This window comes from Protopterus annectens, chromosome 10.part0 (genome assembly GCF_019279795.1).
Source record: "Protopterus annectens isolate FY-2018-M chromosome 10.part0, PAN1.0, whole genome shotgun sequence".
NCBI classification, from domain to species: Eukaryota; Metazoa; Chordata; order Ceratodontiformes; family Protopteridae; genus Protopterus; species Protopterus annectens.
The window spans coordinates 286,988,889-287,008,994 of record NC_056744.1 but is presented as its reverse complement, the minus strand read 5'-3'; the positions used below and the strand labels follow the sequence as shown (position 1 = coordinate 287,008,994).

The window sequence follows — 20,106 nt, the reverse complement described above, 5'->3', positions numbered from 1 at the left end:
ATCCAGGTGGGATGATTACATTGTCCTGGGTTGGTGGTTTAAGCCACTTTTCGATTAGACAAAGGATGTCAATGGAATGTACATCATAAAGAGCATGAAGGTGGGCAATTTTATTGTTTAAGCTTTGTATGTTGAGATGTGCTATAAAGAGAGAATGAGGCGTCTTTATAGGTGTATAAGAGGTAGAGGGATTACATATGTGGGGACAAGTGGTGCCTTGACAGTTTGGGCCAGAGTTCGGATGGATGTCACCATCTAGTAGGGGGTGTTGTTTGAAACTATGTGTGAGCTTTAGGAATTTATAAAAAAATGTTTGCAGTTTTCCTGGCCTGGTGATAAGTAATGTGAGCTAATCTATGATATTTTGGGAGTATGTAGATAGATGTAGATGTTATGTTTATATGGTCTTGGGAGGCAGCTTGAGTTGGTGGAGAACTTTGATTAAAGGGGTGGTGAAATCCAGTGAAGGTGAGGTGTTCATAGGCGGTTAGGATATAGGGTACAGATAGAATAGGTAGGAGTGTACATAGGAGGAATAGTTTTAAGTGTACTGAAATAAGTATCATGGGCATTGTAAAGGGATAATTATAGGTTTCTAAAGGGTGGGAGGGATTGGTAATGAGGATGGTAAGAGAGATGTCCTAACTAGTGTAATGGTACTTTAACAAGTAGCAGTATCTAAATGGATGATTGTTACTTTGTCCTATAATCAGTAGGTGTATGTGAGTGGATGATTTTGGATGGGGTGTGATGTTGGAGGTATAGAGGGAGGGGTACTGGGGTGGGTGGGAATTGAGGGTACGGTAGGGGAGCGGAGTGAGCCCGCAAGGCGAACGGAGTGGGTAGAGACAAGAAAGAAAGGAAGAGAACAAGTAGTGAGGAAGACAATTAATGAAAGTGGATGGTAAGTTCAAAGATAGGGTATGCAAGAAGGTAAGGGACTTTCCAGTGAAAAGGATAAGAGATGATTAGAGAGTTTTGGAGAGAATAGGGATGGGGGGAGAGTCTAGAAGCTAGGCTAAAGATAGTTATAGTGGATATAGTGGAGGAAACTATGGCTGCTGGTTGTGGCAGGGAGTGCACACTAGAACCAATTGTCAGGAATTAATTACAAATTATAGGAGGTGAGGAGCAGGTTGCACATACTTTACTTGTCCTATTCTTGCTTCCTTAGGTCAGTACAGCACAGGGGAAGAAATAGGCTCCTTTTCCTAAGCTGGGACGAGGTAGTAGACTCTGTTTTAAAGTCTTATTTCCCTAGATCTTGGGCAGCCAGAAGGACACGATTTCTGGGAGTTTATACTGGCAGGATAGTGTCAAGCTTAGAGGGAATACAGAGAGAGAAAAATGTCATGGGATGTACAATGCAGATGCAAACAGATAACATTCTCCAACAATTCTATGAAACACACGTAATGTGGGCAACACTATAGAAATATTGGGAAAAAACCAGCTAGCAGAACATGGAAATCTAAAAAAATGTGGCCTAAATCATTTCACAGACCAGTTAATGAGCATAGTTTAAACATTGGCATATTACACTTAACAGTGACACTCAGATATGAGGGTGTAAAAAGCATTGTAAATCAAGGCTCATTCTCAAGATTATGCAACACGTTAACTTACTAACAATGAAACAGTGCTTAATCCATGAACAAAAGCAAGACGCTAACTTGTGTACTTGCTCTGCAGACCTACACTATTGCCGCCAAAAGTTCTACGTATCATGAGGGTTCACAAGCTAGGAGAGAAATTTCTTGGCTAAAAAACAGCAGTACAAATGGTTGGGAAGGATTGTTTGCCTTTGTAGTGCCTGACAAGCATATGCGCTTTGTAATCTAAGGGGCAGGAGGAGAAAACAAGACGCAAGCTAGGCAGTATGATGTACAAAAAAAAAAGAACTCATTGCTTGTGTGGGATTATATATGCTACCTGGATAATTTGAAAAATAAAATAGCTAGTTGTAAGGGTTCACAATGCCAGATACAAATGTGTAAGCAAATGCAAGCAGAAACATTTAAATGGGCAATAAAACTCCCTGGGGGCTAGTAGCAACTACATTACTCATTCTACTCTGAAAACGCGCGGACAATGTAAACTGACGCTAGCGAGTGACATGAGGAGTGTCTGGTAAATTAATACAGTTGAGTTACTACAAGTAATCGAATTACTGTAAAAAAAAAACCCTCCGAATACACACTACAATATTACCATTCAAACATTTTGCATATCTAACATTATGTACAGGGTTCCTTAATGTCCAGTAAAGCAAGACAAAGCTTGATTTTCCTTGCTTTACCTTTGCCAGTCAAGATGAAGTGTGGAGAAAGAATTCACCATGTGAGTACGTCAAAAAGGACAGTCTGTTAAAGTATGCTAACTGTGGGTACCACCTATCCTGTACAGTTAATTGAAAAAGGTTAACATGCACATAACAATAAGCTGTACTTCCTTAAATTAATACGTGGCATAAGCCAACACCACCAATAAACCCAAATGTCAGTTACCACACCCTCCACCCAACCATAAACCTTCCTCCTTTCAAATGCAGATTACCATGGACTATACATTGTGCAGCATGCCCATTCCTACATGTAACGCTAGCTGTATATCTGCTATACTACAGTGGCGGCTGATGACTTCAAATCAAAGGGAGGCTGCAGGAGACAGCTGAATGGGTGGGGTCAGTGGGAAGGGGTGTGGCCAACTAGAAAGGGAAGGAGCTATGCTCAAAACCACAAAAACTGTAACTTTAATTAAATACGCTGCCCTAGGTTCCAAACTGTCATTATGAGAGTCCAATCAAGACAACATGAAGTGTAGAAGAAAAAAATATTTCAATGCATTGGCTGCATGACAGCTTACTTAATATCTAGATGGAAACAAAAAGGTTGTGAGGCATAAAAAAATAAATTACTTTTTAAATACATTACTGGAATGCCAGTCAAAATCAAGTATAAGAAAAGCAAGCAGCACTCAACTCAAACCACTTCTCCTTGCACTGGAGTTCTAATTATAATTTATATTCAGCTTTATAAAAGTACCAAGTAACATGCTGAAAGTAGCAATCTCTGTGATACCTTCACTTGTAAAAATGTTTCTTATCCAAAAAAGACCTGCTGCCTGATAACAACTATCTACTTGTTTCATGGGGAAAACATGATCAAAGTCAAAAATGAAAAGCAAACAAGAAACAAGCTCAAGATACATTGCTTAAATGATTACTGCACAGGTAATGGACCACACATGACAGATTGGCATTCTGTTTAGTTTACAGGTAAAGCCTGCAAAGATGACTGCAAGTCTCCAACAAATGTAATGAGCTTCTTAAAATAACGTAATCCTGACCTTTATTACAAATACTGTCATATGCATTTCAATACCCAAGGCTTAAACGTTATCTAGTTATACAAGTATTCTCTGCATGGCAACAACAGAAAGGCTTTCAATTTTGGCAGTTCTTTAACTTTAAGCTAAAGCTTACTTGCATCTTACAATCTCAGACAAGCTTACCTGATGGTCATTAAAGCATTGCTACTTAAACACAGAGCAACAGGCACTTTCTGAATAATAATAAGCATAAATCAACAGTATAAAAATATGACAGAAACCAGAACATTCTGCAAAATCAAGGACAGATGAAAAGCCACTGTAGTATTTGTGTCTACCTTGGATGGAGGGATACTCTGCACACTTATACTGCATAACTGCTCCTTGCCTTGCTTGGACACATCCAGAGTCACTATATGGGGGAGTGGGGTGCAACAAGTATGTCACAATTTGAAATGTCTCTAGCTGATGGTGATGGCCCTGACACACTTGTCATACCTCTTAACCTCAGAGCAAAAAATCTGGACAAGCAATACATGAAAGTGGGACAAAGGCCCAAAAATAAGGGCAATTTTTAAATATTGCTCTTATAAACTTAGAAAGATAATAAAATAGTAGGTCTTGCATTATTATGAATTTATTGAAGGGTATGAAATCGGAAACTCAAATGTCTGTCATTATTTTCCAACTTCAGTCTTTAATGATTTGCCACTAATTTGCCAGAAAACCATAATTTTATAAAAAATGGATCAAAAAATGTGATGCAAAAATATAAAATAGCCACACAATACAGCTTGGAGCCTGTAAAAGAAGGGACACTTTTTTACTATTAGTACTGCTAACTTGAGCAGCTGACAAAATAAAAATCTACATGCATTTCTGTAATAAAAGTAAGCTATAACTCTGATTATTACAGTTATTTATTAATTGTAAACCCTCCACGTTTTCTTCCAAAATTGCCATTTTGCGGAGGGATTATTAGGGGAACAGCAACATTTTGAGCCAAAAATCGGGGACAGTTGAGAGGTTTGGATATGCCTAATTCTACAAAGCAATTTATTTGCATTTACCTCTCAACCTGTTAATGCAGGAAATCTTGACAAGGCCAAATATATTGGGGGAAACATACAAACAGCACTAAAAATTGCTCTTGTATAAACTGAGACAGTTGATAGAATAACAGGTCTTGCTTTAGCATGCATTTTTCTGAAGGTTATGAAGTCTGAAACTCAATGTCTTTCATTGTTTATTGACTTAATTCCTAAATGATTTGCCAGAAAACCACAAGTTTTATGAGGAACAAACCAAAAATAAGCAAAGATCTATTCATTCTGTGAAAATCTGGACAGTTCAGAGGTATAGTTCAGCCGGGGCTGTCTTTGAGTTTGCCGCCCTTCTCCTTCACAAAATCATGGTTGTGGAGCCTCCCCCTGCAGCCATTACAATGTCCCATATTACTTGGCTATTTCACCCCATTTACCATAAACACTAATGTGCATACTGCTTTACTTCTATGATGATTTGGACTTCATTTGAAAGTTTTATCTTGCATTTTACAGCACAAACACTAAGACATCTGCTAAACAAAGCAATGCAGTCTCACAATGAAAACAGACTTAGCATTAAATCTGCCCTTGAAACTCATATTAATTGAAACAGCATTGAAACCCACATTCAAAGAAAATACATTTGGCTAGTGGCAGATGGAGATTAACTTTGGGCTATTTTCAAATGATAGGCCCCTTGCACATGTGTTCTGTGATGCACCTTCCGGACTGAATTAAATTATACTCCTTGTATAATACAGTACAGTTGTTAGAGGGTCTTTTAAATTTATTGTTTTGAACATTTTTTCCAGTAAACAATGAAGCAAAATGCATGCACCAATAATGACAATACTCCTCAACTGAGAACATTTCCATCATAAAAGTCTACTCAAACTTCTACAGTCCGCCAGTATCAGTAAATATGCACAATCTCTGCAGAAGTAAAAGTCATCTAAATAATTCCACATTAAAAAAAATCTGTAACTAATGAAGAGGTTGCTGCTACCAAACAACTTTATATTTCATTGTTTCATCTACAAATAAAGTGTCTGTTGCCCTTGAGGAATAAACTGCCAATATTACATTAAAAAATAAGCTAGTAATATTGCAATAGGGAACGGATGGCAAATAACAGACGGGTTCATAGTCACTAGGCATCTTTGACAAAGAGGACATTCTCAAGACAGCAGCATCCACCATGTTTACAACACAGTACAATATCAGCAATGCATCTACATACTTTGGGAGTAGAACCCACAGCCTTCTGTATTTCTATACAGCAGCTGCCTAAGCAGGGCCTGTGGCTCTGCCCCAGATCACCAGCTCCCATAGAAAAACACCTCCAGGGAGACAGGAGGTGTGCTTGCTGGGGCTAGCTCCCCACTTCCACCTTCAGAACAAGCTGAGAAGCTCCCAGCCCTGCCCTCGTGGGGCACTATTTGCTGCAATCACTCCTTTCCCACCTGTGACACTGCCAGTGTTTAAAAATATGCTACTCACAAGCAGCTTGCAAAGGTGGTGGGGAGGAGCTAGTGGACTGGTACACTGAAGCCTGTATCAGTCTCCTGGAAAGACTCCTCGAGGCTTACAGAGTAACATTCCTGCATGCTACTGGCAGCTCCATTAGAGCCAGGCCTCTGTGGTGAGGGATCATATGATGGTGTGTAGACTCCCTCTGGGTCTGCCATGGGCAGAAAATTGGGGTTCATGGTCACCTTATTCTCCATCTAAGGGTTTCCTTCTATTTTGGGTCATTCCCTCCTTTATTTATTGCCTAATCCTCCCCATCACCATAGTCTTGTCTTTGTTTGTCTGACGTGTCTTATCCACTGTTCTCTCCCTTCCGCGGTGTCAGTATCTCCCTTGTCAGTCTTGTCTGTATTCTATGTTTATGCACTTGTTCCTGATACTTACCCTAACCCTCTTACCATTTTTTTCATCTTCCAGGACTTCCTTACCAACCTTACTTTCTTGCTATATGGAAAATGGGCACCTGCCCCACAAAAATTATTACCCACACTTTCCCTCCCCATCCTACTCATTCCTTAAGGTTTCCCTTTTGTGCTTTCCTCAGTTTGCTTTCCCTTTCTTTATACTACCCTATACATCCTTATCTACACTTCAGTCTGGTCAAAAAATACATTTAAAATGTGCAGTGAACCCTTTAAGGCTGATAGCTTCCTTTCTCATCCAGACACTGATGCAATCTTAAATACACTTAGTCTTGTCAAGGCACATACATGTATCAAGATCACAACATTTCCCCATCACGTTACACAACTGTCACTGTGGAAAATGTTCCTTCACTGCCGGACAAGGCACTAGGGTTTCTTAACTGGTGGCTATTTTTACATGGAATTTTCATTTTATCATTAAAAGGCCCATAACTACACTGTGCCTGGAAGTTAAACTGCATCAGGATCACAGTGAGCATAGTTCTGAGTCCGAGGTTCTCAACTTGTTTGCCCTGAATTGAAACAGCAATGCTTCAGATTACATACTAGCAATATGACAGCTTTCTAATAATCATCAGCAAAACTCAGAAGCCATACACAACAACCCTACCACAAAAGATCAGAATCCAAATACAACAGAAACACTTTTTTCTTTTGTTAAGAACAGGAAACAGGACTAGTGTAATGTGTGAGAAAATGGACAGATGAGAAAATGCTCATGGTTTAGGAAGTGGTTTAAAGATGGAACAAACTTTTAAATTTTGAGTGGTCTTAAATTTTGTATGAAACAATGAGTGGTCTGACCTGAAATGGACGACAAAAAAGAGAGTAATTATAACACTTGCAATAACTAAAAGAGATAAAAGAATTTTTCACCAAACAAAACAAATTGCAGCCTGGGGTTGATTCGCTAATTTTTCTAACTACTGCAGCAGCAAAACAGAGATGGAGAGGAAAGTTCTAGGTAGAGCATTATGGGTATAGCAGTCTGAGAAACTTATCAAACTGCCTAATGCCTGGAGGCATTAGTCCTACAGCTATTGAAGATGGGCTTCCTATTCTTAGGACACATTCCAGACCTGCAAAGAGAACAGACCTGGTGTGTTAGTCAGACTGGATATATGAGATTAGGCTACACACATGTTTTGGTCAACAGACAGCTTTCTAAACTTGAGAACTTGTTTACATGCCCTCAAAAGTCTGAGAGTAATAGAAGCATATCCTTTTATAATGACAGAAAGAACACGAGTCCGTTTCACAGTAATGGAACAACCCCTATGCTATGTTTGTTTGTCTTTTCGGCTTTTCCCGGTTAGAGGTCGCCACAGTGGAACTCTGGTCCGCTAATGATTGGCAGTAGATTTTTATGGTGCCGAGTTGCCAGCCCGAAGCCCAACCTTCAGCAAAGGCATGCCCATTCACGCATGTCTTTCGGAGGCCACTCGACCGCGGGGAGGACATGCAGACTCCACACAGAAGGCACTCCAGCCGAGAATCGAACAGGAGAACCTCTTGCTGTGAGCTAACAATGCTACCGCTGTACCAGCGCGGCAGATTAACCCCTATGCTATGTAATGTTATAAATTAAAGGAGGAAGTGGTTGCCCTTTCAGGGATATCATGCCCCTTAATTCCAGACCCCAGCTCAGATGTCTATGATGCTCCAGGTTTGACAGTTTCTCAACATACTACACTATACTGTGTCGAGCTTGCATGTGAATAATTATAGCGTATTCATGCCATATATTATAATTAAATTAGCACTTAAGACATAGAATTCAATAAATATGCAAACAACAAATGCAACATTTGAGATGGCCCAGGTTGACTTATAACCTTAAAGTTATCAAAGAAATTACACTGCAATTCATTTTAGTGACTTTAGTAACTTGTAGTAATGTTTCCATTATCAGCAGAAGTTGAACACTAGTAAATGCTAGAAGTCAAACTCCCAAAAAGCAAACGAGATCTGGGTACTTCCTGCCTTGCATCATGGGATATGGGGCTGCCTCGAGCTGGTAAAAGGAGTTCTCGAGCTAAAGCAAGTGCCGAGTCGGAGCCGAGGGATCGGCTCCGAACCCATCAAGCAAGAATGAAGGCGAGATTGACAACTTAACATCAATGATTCTAATGGTGCTATTGTTGTTATCAAAACTACAAAAACCAACTCCCTACTCCCACCATGAAAAACAGATCTTTAGCACTATTCATTCAATGGCAAAGGTAACAACCACAGACTTCTTAAAAGGTGCCTCAACTTAATCCAGCATGGAAGCAGCTACTTGATTCTCCATTTACACATTCAGTAAACATTACAACCCGGTGCTATTTCTAAAGCCAGAGTGGAGGTTGCCGCTACTATCCTTCAGAGCATTCTCTAACCAGCAATGACCTTTTACCAACCACCCCTCCTTTCTTAGCTTTGGGAATATTCCCAATAATCAGTACTGCAACAATAACTACAGAGAGCATAGTACAGTTCTGTTTGCCACAAGCCTGGATGTTCGGATGGATCACACTTGCAGTACTCTGTCCCTCCCATCTACCCTTCTATTTTCCTGGGGTTGGGGTGGGTAACTTACTCTGTCACCTCCCCTTACCAAGTTCCCTCCCAGTCAGTGTTGATTTTGCATCGATTTTGCATCACCTAGGGATCAGATAAATTCTAAGCTCCTGGGGCAAGAAAGAGCTGAATATGGCACTGATTAACAACTCCTTTATATTGTGGAAGTCCTAATATTAAATAGGGAGGGTGCCCAGCAGCTTGGGGGCTGATGACATTTTCTGGTATTCAGGTTATGGCCCATAAGCTTCCTGCAGGCAGAAATTCCCAAGACTCGGTACTACAGCGGTAATTTACTAAGGTATCTGCAATTGTGGGGGGACCGAACACAACTGTACTTTCCAAGATCTAATTCACAAATAGGGTATGCCAGAAATAAACTTTTAGCAATTATAATAAACAATTCAGAAAATTCTACACAAAAGCCCCACAGAATGGAGCCTGGAAATTGTTGGCTTTCTCCTTCCCCTAAACAGGTTAATTTATATATGCCTGTTCTACCATACACTCACCTACAGAATAATTCAAATTATTAGAGGGGATGGGATAAGGGTGATGCTAATCACACCCTACTGGCTCTCACTAATGCTGAGTATGGACACTGAGAATCTCTTGGTGCTGGCCCAGGAGGAGGACTTTTTCACTGAAAGCAAAAGGGGGGCATCATACACTCCAACTTGACATTAATATTGGCAGAATGGATGATTTATTGCCATCTCTTCCAACCACTTGCTTTCTGAGTCCATCAATCATGTCTTGAAGTAGGTAAGGAAACCTAGCACCAGGAAATTCTGTACATCTAAATGGAAAAGTTTCTCATATGGTACACAGGAAGACAGTAGCAGCTCTTATGAGTTTGGCTGTCACTGATCTTCAGTTATGACCTTTTAAACAATGTCTGCCTTATGCATCTGTTAAAGTTCAAGCCTTAGCCATCTCAATCTGCTTACCCCTGGATCTACTTACTCCCAACCACCCATGAAAAAGTTCCTACAAGGGTTCCTCTATTTAAGGCAAGCTAGAAGGGAACCAACCCTAGAGTGGGGTCTTAACTTTGCTTTTGGAAAAAGCTTATGCTTCATTCCTTTGAGTTATGACCCATATTTCAGAGTTGTAAGCATTAATGTGTAAAGCACGAAGCATCAGAGACTATCCATGTGCAACTAACTGTGGGTAAAACTGCCTTCCAGTTTATAGCCTGCTACAGACCACCCTCCCAAACACAGGAACCCCACTTGGCCTTCCTGAGAATACTGGAAAATATGAAGGTCTCTCCAAACACCATTATATTGGGCGACTTCAACTACCCAAACATAGACTGGGACCATTACTCTAGCTCCAACACCCTAGCCCAAAGGTTCCTAGAATTTATAAACTCAAATGCTATGGAACAACTTGTTACCACTCCCACAAGAGGGGAAAACATACTGGACCTGATCATCACCAACACGGGGACACTATGCTCCAGACCAGAAGTGTATCCCTCACTGGTAAGATCAGACCATAAACTAATCTCACTGGATATTCACATCCCGACCCCAACCCCTGCCCAGAAAACCACAGTGAAAAACTTATCTAAAGCAAATTTCACACGCCTCAAAACCGAGGCGAAATCCTTCAAAGCCCCCGGGCCTGTGGAAAATACGGCCCAGACCGCAGAATCCTTTATAAATGCATTCTATGAACACCTTCAGGAATGCATGGATCATGCAATCCCAAATAAAACCAAGACCCAATCCTGCAAAGGGAGACGTCCTGTCTGGTGGACCCCAGCCATAAACAAACTATACAATAGAAGGAGGAAGCTACTACATGATAGAGCAAAATCCCAAAAAGGGAAGGCATCTCTGATCAGTATTAGCAAAAAACTATGGGCACTCATAAAAAAGTCAAAGGCCAGCTTCGAGAGAAAAATTGCACAGGACACTAAGGATAATCACAAGGCTTTCTTTAGTTATGTTAAGAATCTGGGTGGGAATTCCCAGATATGCTCAGAATTAGTCCAAAATGACAAAAAATACACCGAGCCCACAGACATTGCCAACATCCTAGCTGACAGGTTCAGTGCAAACTTCTCCCCCCTCTCCCCACCAAAAGGGCAAATATCTATCCCAACAGAGTGCTGCCCCCCTGACATCTCAGATGCTCAGGTAAGAGCCGCCCTCTCCAAAGCAAAAAACACAGCATCAATGGGACCAGATGGTGTCCCGGCTCGTCCTACATGAACTCCAAGAAGAGCTAAACCCAAACATAAAACTACTGTTCAATCTTAGCCTTACTACAGGATATGTACCCAAAGAGTGGCGTACAGCAACAGTGGTCCCTCTCCACAAAAGTGGTGCCTCAATGGATCCTGGAAACTATCGCCCCATAAGCCTGACTAGCTTGGTCTGCAAAGCTATGGAAAGGATCATCATGGACCTCATAAATAAAGATATTGGGGACCTACAGACACTGGATCCTACCCAGTTTGGCTTTGTTAAGGGCAGATCCTGCCTCTTGAACCTGGTTGATTTCTTTGAAACAGTCACCAAGGCCATTGGCGAGGGAAGGTGGTCCACACAGCCTACCTGGACCTCGCAATAGCCTTCGATACAATACCCCACTCAGGCATTATAGATAAGCTCACCAGCTTAAATATAAACCCCTATGTCACTAGATGGGTTGCAAACTGGCTCAAGGACAGAACCCACATGGTTAGAATTGCTGGAGCCATGTCAGACTCCAAACCAGTTACAAGTGGCATCCCACAAGACTCAGTCCTGGGACCTCTCTTGTTCGGTATATATTTCTCGGTACAGGCCAACACAGAAGGACTGTGGCTGACCAAGTTCGCAGATGACTGCAAACTGGGTGCCATAATCAACTCTCCAGCCGACACAAGCATCCTCCAAAAGGGCCTCATAGAAACAGACAACTGGTGCCAGAGCCATGGCCTCAAGCTAACGCCAAAAGTATATAGTCATCCCCTTTGGCAAAAACAAAGTGCCCACAAATTACCACATAGGTGGTAATCCATTAAGTACAGAAGAAGTCATTAGGGACCTGGGGACCCAAGTTGATAGCAATCTCTCATTTGACAACCACGTGGCCAAAGTGGTTAGAAAAACATTTTATATAGCCCACCTAATCATGAAGGGATTCACATCTATATCGGGAGGTCATCGTACCTCTTTACTCATTCCTCATCAGGCCCATAATTGAGTACAATGCCCCTTTTGGGATGTACCTTACCAGACACCTGCAGCAACTGGAAAGACCCCAAAAGTACCTCACCAAGAGGATCAAAGGGCTCAAACAGATGCCATATGCTGCCCGGTTAAAGAAACTCCAGCTCTACTCAGTGGCATACCGCCTGCTCAGAGGCAATCTGTGCCTGACGTATAAAGCCATGTCCAACCCAGAATTAATGGACATGCTGCACCTCAGAAAATCCAAATCCCATCGAGCTACGCGCTCGAGAGACTTGAACCTCAGCACTGAAATAAATAGGACATGCTGGAGGGACAGATTCATAACCCAGAGGCTCCCTTCACTCTGGAATAAAATCCCAGTCCAGGTTAGGCAGAGTCCCACATTGACTCTCTTCAAGAGGAATCTTGATGAGTGGATGGGAGATCGTAGGTTTACCCCGGCTATCACTTCTGTGTCACTGTTAGACAGAGGCACAGTATACTAACCTCAAAAAACGCATAGCAAAATTAATTTAAAATTGGTGGCGAAAGCCAAACACACTCTGGCTAGGCTTATAAATGCCCTAGGGCAGATAGCCTAGTATGAACCTATGAACCTAAGAGCTTTTCTAGATTTTTCAAAAGGACAGTTACCCTTTACGCCCCCCTTAAGCCAAGAGTTGTCTCAGAGCTAACCCTCAACCAGACTTGAAACCTTCGAGTGTTTTCTCATCTTGACAAGTCAAGGGTGACAGAATCCTACACTCCTTTAATATGCATAGGCAGCTCATATTTTACTGAAATGGACCAAAAGCACACACAAATAAGACCATCTTTTAGTACCCTTTGCAAATGGTAAGGAGGGGAAAACATGTGAACAACAAGCTCATCTAAAAATGGTCTGCATACTATATTTTCCTCTCTATTAACATTATCATGGGAATCCAGCACCAAATAAAGTGCCCACTCCAACAAGGCTCTTCCTCCCCAAGAGATTAGCTTTGACTACCATGATTTTTCCACCCACCGTCACATAAATCCACCTTGGCTGTTGCCCCAAAACAAGAGGTAAACTAAACATTTTGCCTTTAACAGAGGCTAAAAATTACTTAAGACACTTTAGGCATAAATTCCATATCTACAGTTTAGAGTAAAGTTCTTCTAATATCCACAAATATCGGGGTTGGTGTAATGGTCAAAGTGTTTATCTCACAGATGCAAAACACAGGGTTTGATTCTCACCTGTGGTGAGGGCTTGGTTATTGGCTAGGAATGTAATAGTCTGTAAACTTATTGCTAATGTTATGCTTAGGACTAGGGTTGACATAACGGCTAAGACCTTTAACTCACAGATGAGCTCCCACCTACAGTTTTCACATGTTCTTCAGAGGTTTTCTTTGGGGTCATGGAAAATCAGCCCTCTGAAGATTTACTTCTCAACTTCATGCTGCTTTTGCCAAATGTTGGGAGGGTTGACAGAATGGTTAAGGTGTATACTTCACAGACACAAAGTACAAAGTTTAATTATCATCTTTGAGGGAAACAACCTAGGCTTAAAATAGCCCACAAGAGCAGCTAGCCTGGTACTCACCTATGAGCACTGTAATGATTTGTCAGATACATTTTGGAAGCAAAGCTAGGCTTGAAAAGGCCTTTCTGATTCTGACTGTTAGCACAGTAATCACCTATTGACCTTTTTACTGAGATTAAGAGTCAGCTGAGAGGGACTATCATTCAGGTAACCATTAAGAGTGCTTCAAAGTTTTTTCCCCTTATTTTGCAGCCTTACATCTCTACATACACAGCTGTGCAATGGAAGGTTTTGTGCAACTGACTGCGATGAACATTCTCTCGTTTCCACAAAGGAAACGGACAACAAGCAATCCCACCTACCAATGCAGAAACAAGGTAGGTGGTTTTCCTGGTTTCTATCAGGGAAACTGCACCTATGTAGTTTGGGTCCAAGTGAATGAAACCGTTTACCCCCAAGCCACTTCACTCCCCTCCCATTCATGCCTAGCTTCTCTAGAGCTGGGCTGTTAAATCAAAACATGGTTCTCTGAATCACATTCAGGGCTTCATTTTTTCATACCACTGAGCCAGGAGGCATTGTTTAACTTTCCAAAACAGTCACAGCATGATAATGCTATACTTCTTGACCCTGTATGGCTGCAAGAGGGCACCAATATATGAATGCCACAACAACACAACATCTGGGCATAATAGTTCATAAAAGGCTGCACTCAGAAAACATCTGAGCAGTACAACAGCAAGCTCTCATGCCTCATCACACAAGGGAAGAAAAAACACAATTACTACAGAAAATACAAAAACTAAAACAAAACAGATAGATTAAGGAAATAAGTTAGTACAACATACTTCCATTGACAGAAATAACAGTAACAGCAGATAAAACTTCAGCAAGCTTACTCTCTTCAAGAGTCCTATAATCTTTAGACTGCTTCTACTTCTTGGGCTCTACTCCTCTTATCCTTCCTTTGTTCATCTTTTACCTCATTTGGTCATACAGCAATCACTGTTCCATTCAATATAAATAGTACTGGAAGAGGACATCCGGCTGCGAACCTGATCAGTGATTGCCAACTAACTGTGTCTACCTCACTGAATGCCCATCTTGTATAGCACTGTTAGCGACTGCAATCGCAGGCAGAAAGTGGTACTACTCCACTGTTTGCTTGCCAAGTTGGAGATTTTGCAGTTACATAAACACACATGCATACACGTGCACATGTAAATGTGTGTGTATATGTATACGCACACGCACACACACACTACATTTGTACCTGCAAGTACACACATACATATATACAAATACATATGTCTCACTGATGTAATCCACTGTGCCTTCCTACAGATACTTACAATTCAGTGTCTTCTTTCAGTCAGCTATGTATTATTTCCCATAAACTAACATCTCCATCTATTGGCAGCCTGTGACTGCGTAGTCAGAATATCAGTTCTTTACACAAGTAAGGTAACCTCATAAAACTACTGAAAATAAATTGAAACAGAAATGCATTGTTTCCAGAATGAAGCAGTTAAACTTGTAAAGAATGCTTCAGTCCTGCATACTTCGAAACTGTCAAAATATTGTTAACTCATAATTCTGTTAACAGGACAGCAACAAAAGTTCCACATGATGTACGATACAATGTTTAGAGTCTAGTTCTGCTAAGCCACATAAATAATACTTCACATGTAGGCCTCAGCTGTGTTTGATATTATAAAATATATTGGCCACCACCTATGAACTTCGTGAAGTAACATTTTGAAGGCAATGAAGGGTTACTGTGGGTAGTACAGTAAAGACGCATTTACATTGCTGCCTCACTGCACTTAGATCTTCAGCTCAGTTGCCAGCTGGGCTGCTTCTCTGCAGAGTCTGTATGTCCTCCCTGTGTCTGTATCACCACATTTTAATGGTATGTGCAGAGGTGATCACCTAGCCTGTCCACAGGTGTACATGTTCTGTGCATGTGTGTTGTCTGTGTGCAAGTATGAGCATGCCATGACAGACTAGCGACATACGTAGGAGTATTAATTTCCTTTCCCTGCATTCACTCAGGTGCTTCACCTTCCTTTGCTCTTTAACTGGATTAAAAAGCTGCTTAAAGGAAAATACTGGTCTTCGTTTGTACTTCTAACTGTCTCATGTTTTCCCACTTTACTGGCCACACGTATTTAACCAATATTGCTGCATTTCAGTTGTAGTGCAATCCAACATCTGGTTTTTATCAAAGGATTATAAGTGCTAAGAAAAAATCCACAATGCAGTCAGAAGAGAGTTACATCGTTTACTGTCTCTTGTTGCAAATGACTGACTACAGGACTATGGCCACATTGCGATTACTCAGTGTTTAACATAACTAAATTAAGCAAACACATTAAAAATACCATTTATTGTCAACTATTAACACACAGGTTAGATATTTTACCCCACTAAAAAAGGCCAAAAACAAAAGCTTTTCCAACTTTCAGGACAAAAAACGTATTCTGGTATAGGTGGCATGACCTTCTTTTTTCCCTTGCAAAAGGCGAGACCCGTCACTCATAAAAGCTTGGTGAAACTTTTATTCATTAAAATGGCACAAGTGTCTATCGTGTTAAAATCAATTCAGGAATCTACTGTCCCTACCCTTTGGAAATCCTTTTTCACTATTCCCCTGCATAAAGGAGGTAACTCCACAGACCCATCTAACTACCGAACCATAGCTATCTTATCCCCCCTCTCTAAAATCCTCAAAAAATAGATAACACTCACAGCTCCCGAGTTACCTTCTCCAGCACAACTTTCTCACCCCCATTCAGTATGGTTTCCGTCCTAACCACAGCACAGCCATTGCCCTATCTTTTACAAATACCATTACAGAGGCCCATGATAACAATAACTCATATCCTGTCTTTTCCTTGACTTCTCCAAAGCTTTTGACACAGTCAGCCATCCCCTACTATTATCTAAACTTGCTCAACTCAACCTATCTTCATCCTCCCTCATCTGGTTCTCTAGTTACCTATCCTGCAGGCAACAATCCGTTAAATGGCTGTCCTCCTCTTCTCCATTTATAACTGTCCCAACTGGGGCACCCGAAGGTTCCATCCTGGGTCCCCTACTGTTTAATGTCTTTACTAATGACCTCTATATTTCCTGTAAACAGTCCTCCCTCATCCAGTATGCTGCCGACTCTACCCTCATCTCCATTTCTGATAACATATCTGAACTCCACACTGCTACCAATAGGCCTTTCTATCCACAGAACAATGGTTGTCCAGTAATTTACTCATCCTTAATCCTAAAAAGACCAAACTCCTACTCTTCCTTCCCCGATCTCTCACTCACCATAAATCTACTTTTGCAATCGAATCCTTCAACAACACTATAATCCTACCCGAAGCTCATACACAATTCCTAGGAGTCGTCATAGACGAACTCAAATTTAACCTAACCCTGTTCCAATGTATAAAAAAGACACACCAAAAGCTCAGTCTACTGTATCTCAACAAAAAATTTCTGACCACAGATTCTAGAGTAGTCCTAGCACAAGCTCTACTCCTCCCCTCCCTACTAAATGCTGCACCAGTATTTACCAACATCCAAACTACAACCTTGAACAAATTACAACAAACTTATCACAGGATAGCAAGATTTATCACGAACTCTTCATACAACTCACATCACTGTCTGGCCCTTGACTCACTCCAGTGGCTTGAATTCCCCCAACTACTACTACTGCCACAATTCAAAATGTTACACTCCATCCTCTACAAACCAGCATCCTGTCCATTATCTCAACCTATTCTACACCTCGGACTCTTTGTACCTCAAATCAGCAATTACTTGACATCTATCAACCCAAAAAAACAGTAAGCAAACTCCTATACAAACACTCCATTGCCCATGCTTGGAATAAACTCCCAACAGATATACATTCCATAATGCACCCATCTCACTTTAAAGAAAAAAATATCAAAACATCTATTTAACTCCAAACTCTGCCCCTGTCAAGGCCCTATTTAACTCCCATTTCCCTCCTTTTCTCACCCTATTCCTAACACTCCCTCAACTTCAAATGTGCTCTACGTTTGGGTATACTTACTAAATAAATCAATATGTAAATATTATTGTTACTATGTAAAAATATGATGTCTTTGTTACAAGCTTGAGTGTGTTTTAACTTTGTGTAATTAACTTTCTAGTTGAAATGATTTATTGTCAATACCTTCTCACTTACTTAAGTTTTAAACTTCTGTGTAATATTGTTGGAGCTTTTCTCCTCGGGTCTCCACTGAAAGTGGGCCACAAGCCCAGATGGACCAACCCGGTTAACAAATGTCAATAAATAAATTAAATGTGTAACTCAGACTGTTCTGAAAAAAAAAAAAAAAAAAAACCTACAAATATTGTGACAGTATCTTGAATGAAATACCACTTTCAGCTCGAAAGTACCACTGGCTGACTGCCACAGAAGCAGGGTCAAGATATGACACATTAATATCATATTTAATGTAATACTGGCAAGTCAGATACAGGATATGACACATTAATATCATATGGAAGGTGCAATGGTGCAGCAGTGGCATTGTCACCTCACAGCAAGAGGTTCTCTAGTTTGAATCTCGGCTGGTGTGCCTTCTGTGCGGAGTGTGCATGTCCTCCCAGAGTTTGTGTGGGTTTTCCTCTGGATGCTCCAGTTTCCTCCCACGTTACAAAGACGTGTCTGGAACATTTCTCCCAGGCCTCCAAGTGGCTTTGTTCCAAGTTGGACTTTCCTGGGTAAACAAAAGTTAAATAAAAAATAAAATAAATACTTAATGTAATATAAGCAAGGCAGGATTTTTAAGTCCAACATCTTGACAATAACATACTATTGGGAAAGGCAGCATGATGGGGGAAGAAAGAGACAAAATTAAAATTTCTCAATTTAGGCCCTCACATTAAAGTAACCACTTCCAAAATCAATTGGCATACTCCAAGTCTGTGCCATTGTCTGCAGAAGGTTGTGTGTTGTTTAATGAAAAAGTACATTTTAGAATATAGCTACATGTTCAAAACACTAATGCAATCCCTAAAATAGTAAATTAAATATAATATGCTTCATTTTTTCATTAATAAAATTAGGACAATTATCTGATCAAAAGACGAAAATATCATGTGCTATTTTGCAGCTTGGATAATGTCTGACAAAGGTCCACTGGATCAGCACAGAAACGCCAAAGGAATAAATGAATGCATAAATAAAATCTCTGAACAATGCTAATCTCTAGAAATGAAAGGACTACAACTGAAGATTCTGTCTTAGAAACCCCTATATTGAATTTATTTATCTAAATAATGTAATACAAATACATGGAATTCCACATTACCAACATATTTAGAAAGCTTATATATCATACATGCTTTTTGTACAGATGGAGTTATTATCTACATTTGTCAATAAAAGCTATAAATCATGATCCAAGTGCTGAAGTCCTTGAGGTCAAAGAGAGTTGGGTTCGAATAAACAACAGATGTTCGCTGATGCACATACAGGTCAAATTAGTGTGGTAACAGTAGTATAGTGTCTAGATTCTCTATGTAGGAGAGCTGGCAAGTAACCTGTGCACATACACTAAAAATAAGGGTAGCAACATTCAGCATCAACCAGACTCTTTATCCTATGTATTTAAAGGATAACATTCAGGTTTAGATGGCAAGAATCTCTCGTGACAATTTCCTTTACATTTGTTGTAATGTCTCATCATGATGAATACTTCATTCTCTTCTTAAATATTTGTTTATAACGTATATAATTAAATTACTGTAAAAAATAACAAGAGAGATGTTATGATACAACTTTTAATACCTTGGAACATGTTCTGGGTTGTACGGCACCAGCACTGCTAACTTTCCTTCCAGTAATGTGTTCTCATTTATTCTCATGGTCTTGTGGTAAACCTGCACACAGAACAGAATCCTAGGTTAAGTGAATGGCCCTCTCATAATAAGTGTTACATATGGGTATTCAGAAATAGGAAACTAATGCAATTTACTTGACAGGGCTGGCCTTGTAAAATCCCCAACTTTAAAAAACATCCATGCACACAGAAGTGATACAACTTTAAACATGTATGTTTACTTATACACAGAAATGCAAATGTGACGACTAGACATGCTTTAATGAATTTAATTTATTAATAAAAATGTTATAAAAACAGACAACTTGCTGTGAGACTGTCAGCTGCATCACAAAACCCCAAACTTCTAAGCTTAGAATCTTTACATTCAAAATCAGTTCATAAAAATGTTTAAACCAACAGGCATAGCTTGTAGGATAAGTCTAATTATACCATGACCCCCCCCAAAATGTGCACGCTGATTGGTCAGCGTGCACATTGTAAATCGAGTTATACTAATGGAAAAAGGACCAGTCGCCCGGACTTTTTTCCATTAGTATAACTCTACTTTTAAAACACTGTCTCGCTATGTTAAATGGGTTTAACATAGCGAGACGTATTTAAAATAAGCAACGGAGATCTCCGTTG

General features: G+C 40.4%; 1 protein-coding gene across 2 annotated transcripts in view; it reads right to left on the bottom strand.

The window, feature by feature from the left end:
• The window catches only part of NAT9 (N-acetyltransferase 9 (putative)), a 209,102-nt gene that overhangs the window by 142,962 nt on the left and 46,034 nt on the right, over positions 1-20,106 (bottom strand). For both annotated transcript variants that reach the window (XM_044085162.1, XM_044085163.1), the window contains exon 2: positions 19,428-19,519. In XM_044085162.1, the coding sequence (XP_043941097.1) occupies positions 19,428-19,504 (77 nt within the window). In that variant the 5' untranslated portion in view covers positions 19,505-19,519. The remainder of the gene's footprint in view (positions 1-19,427; positions 19,520-20,106) is intronic.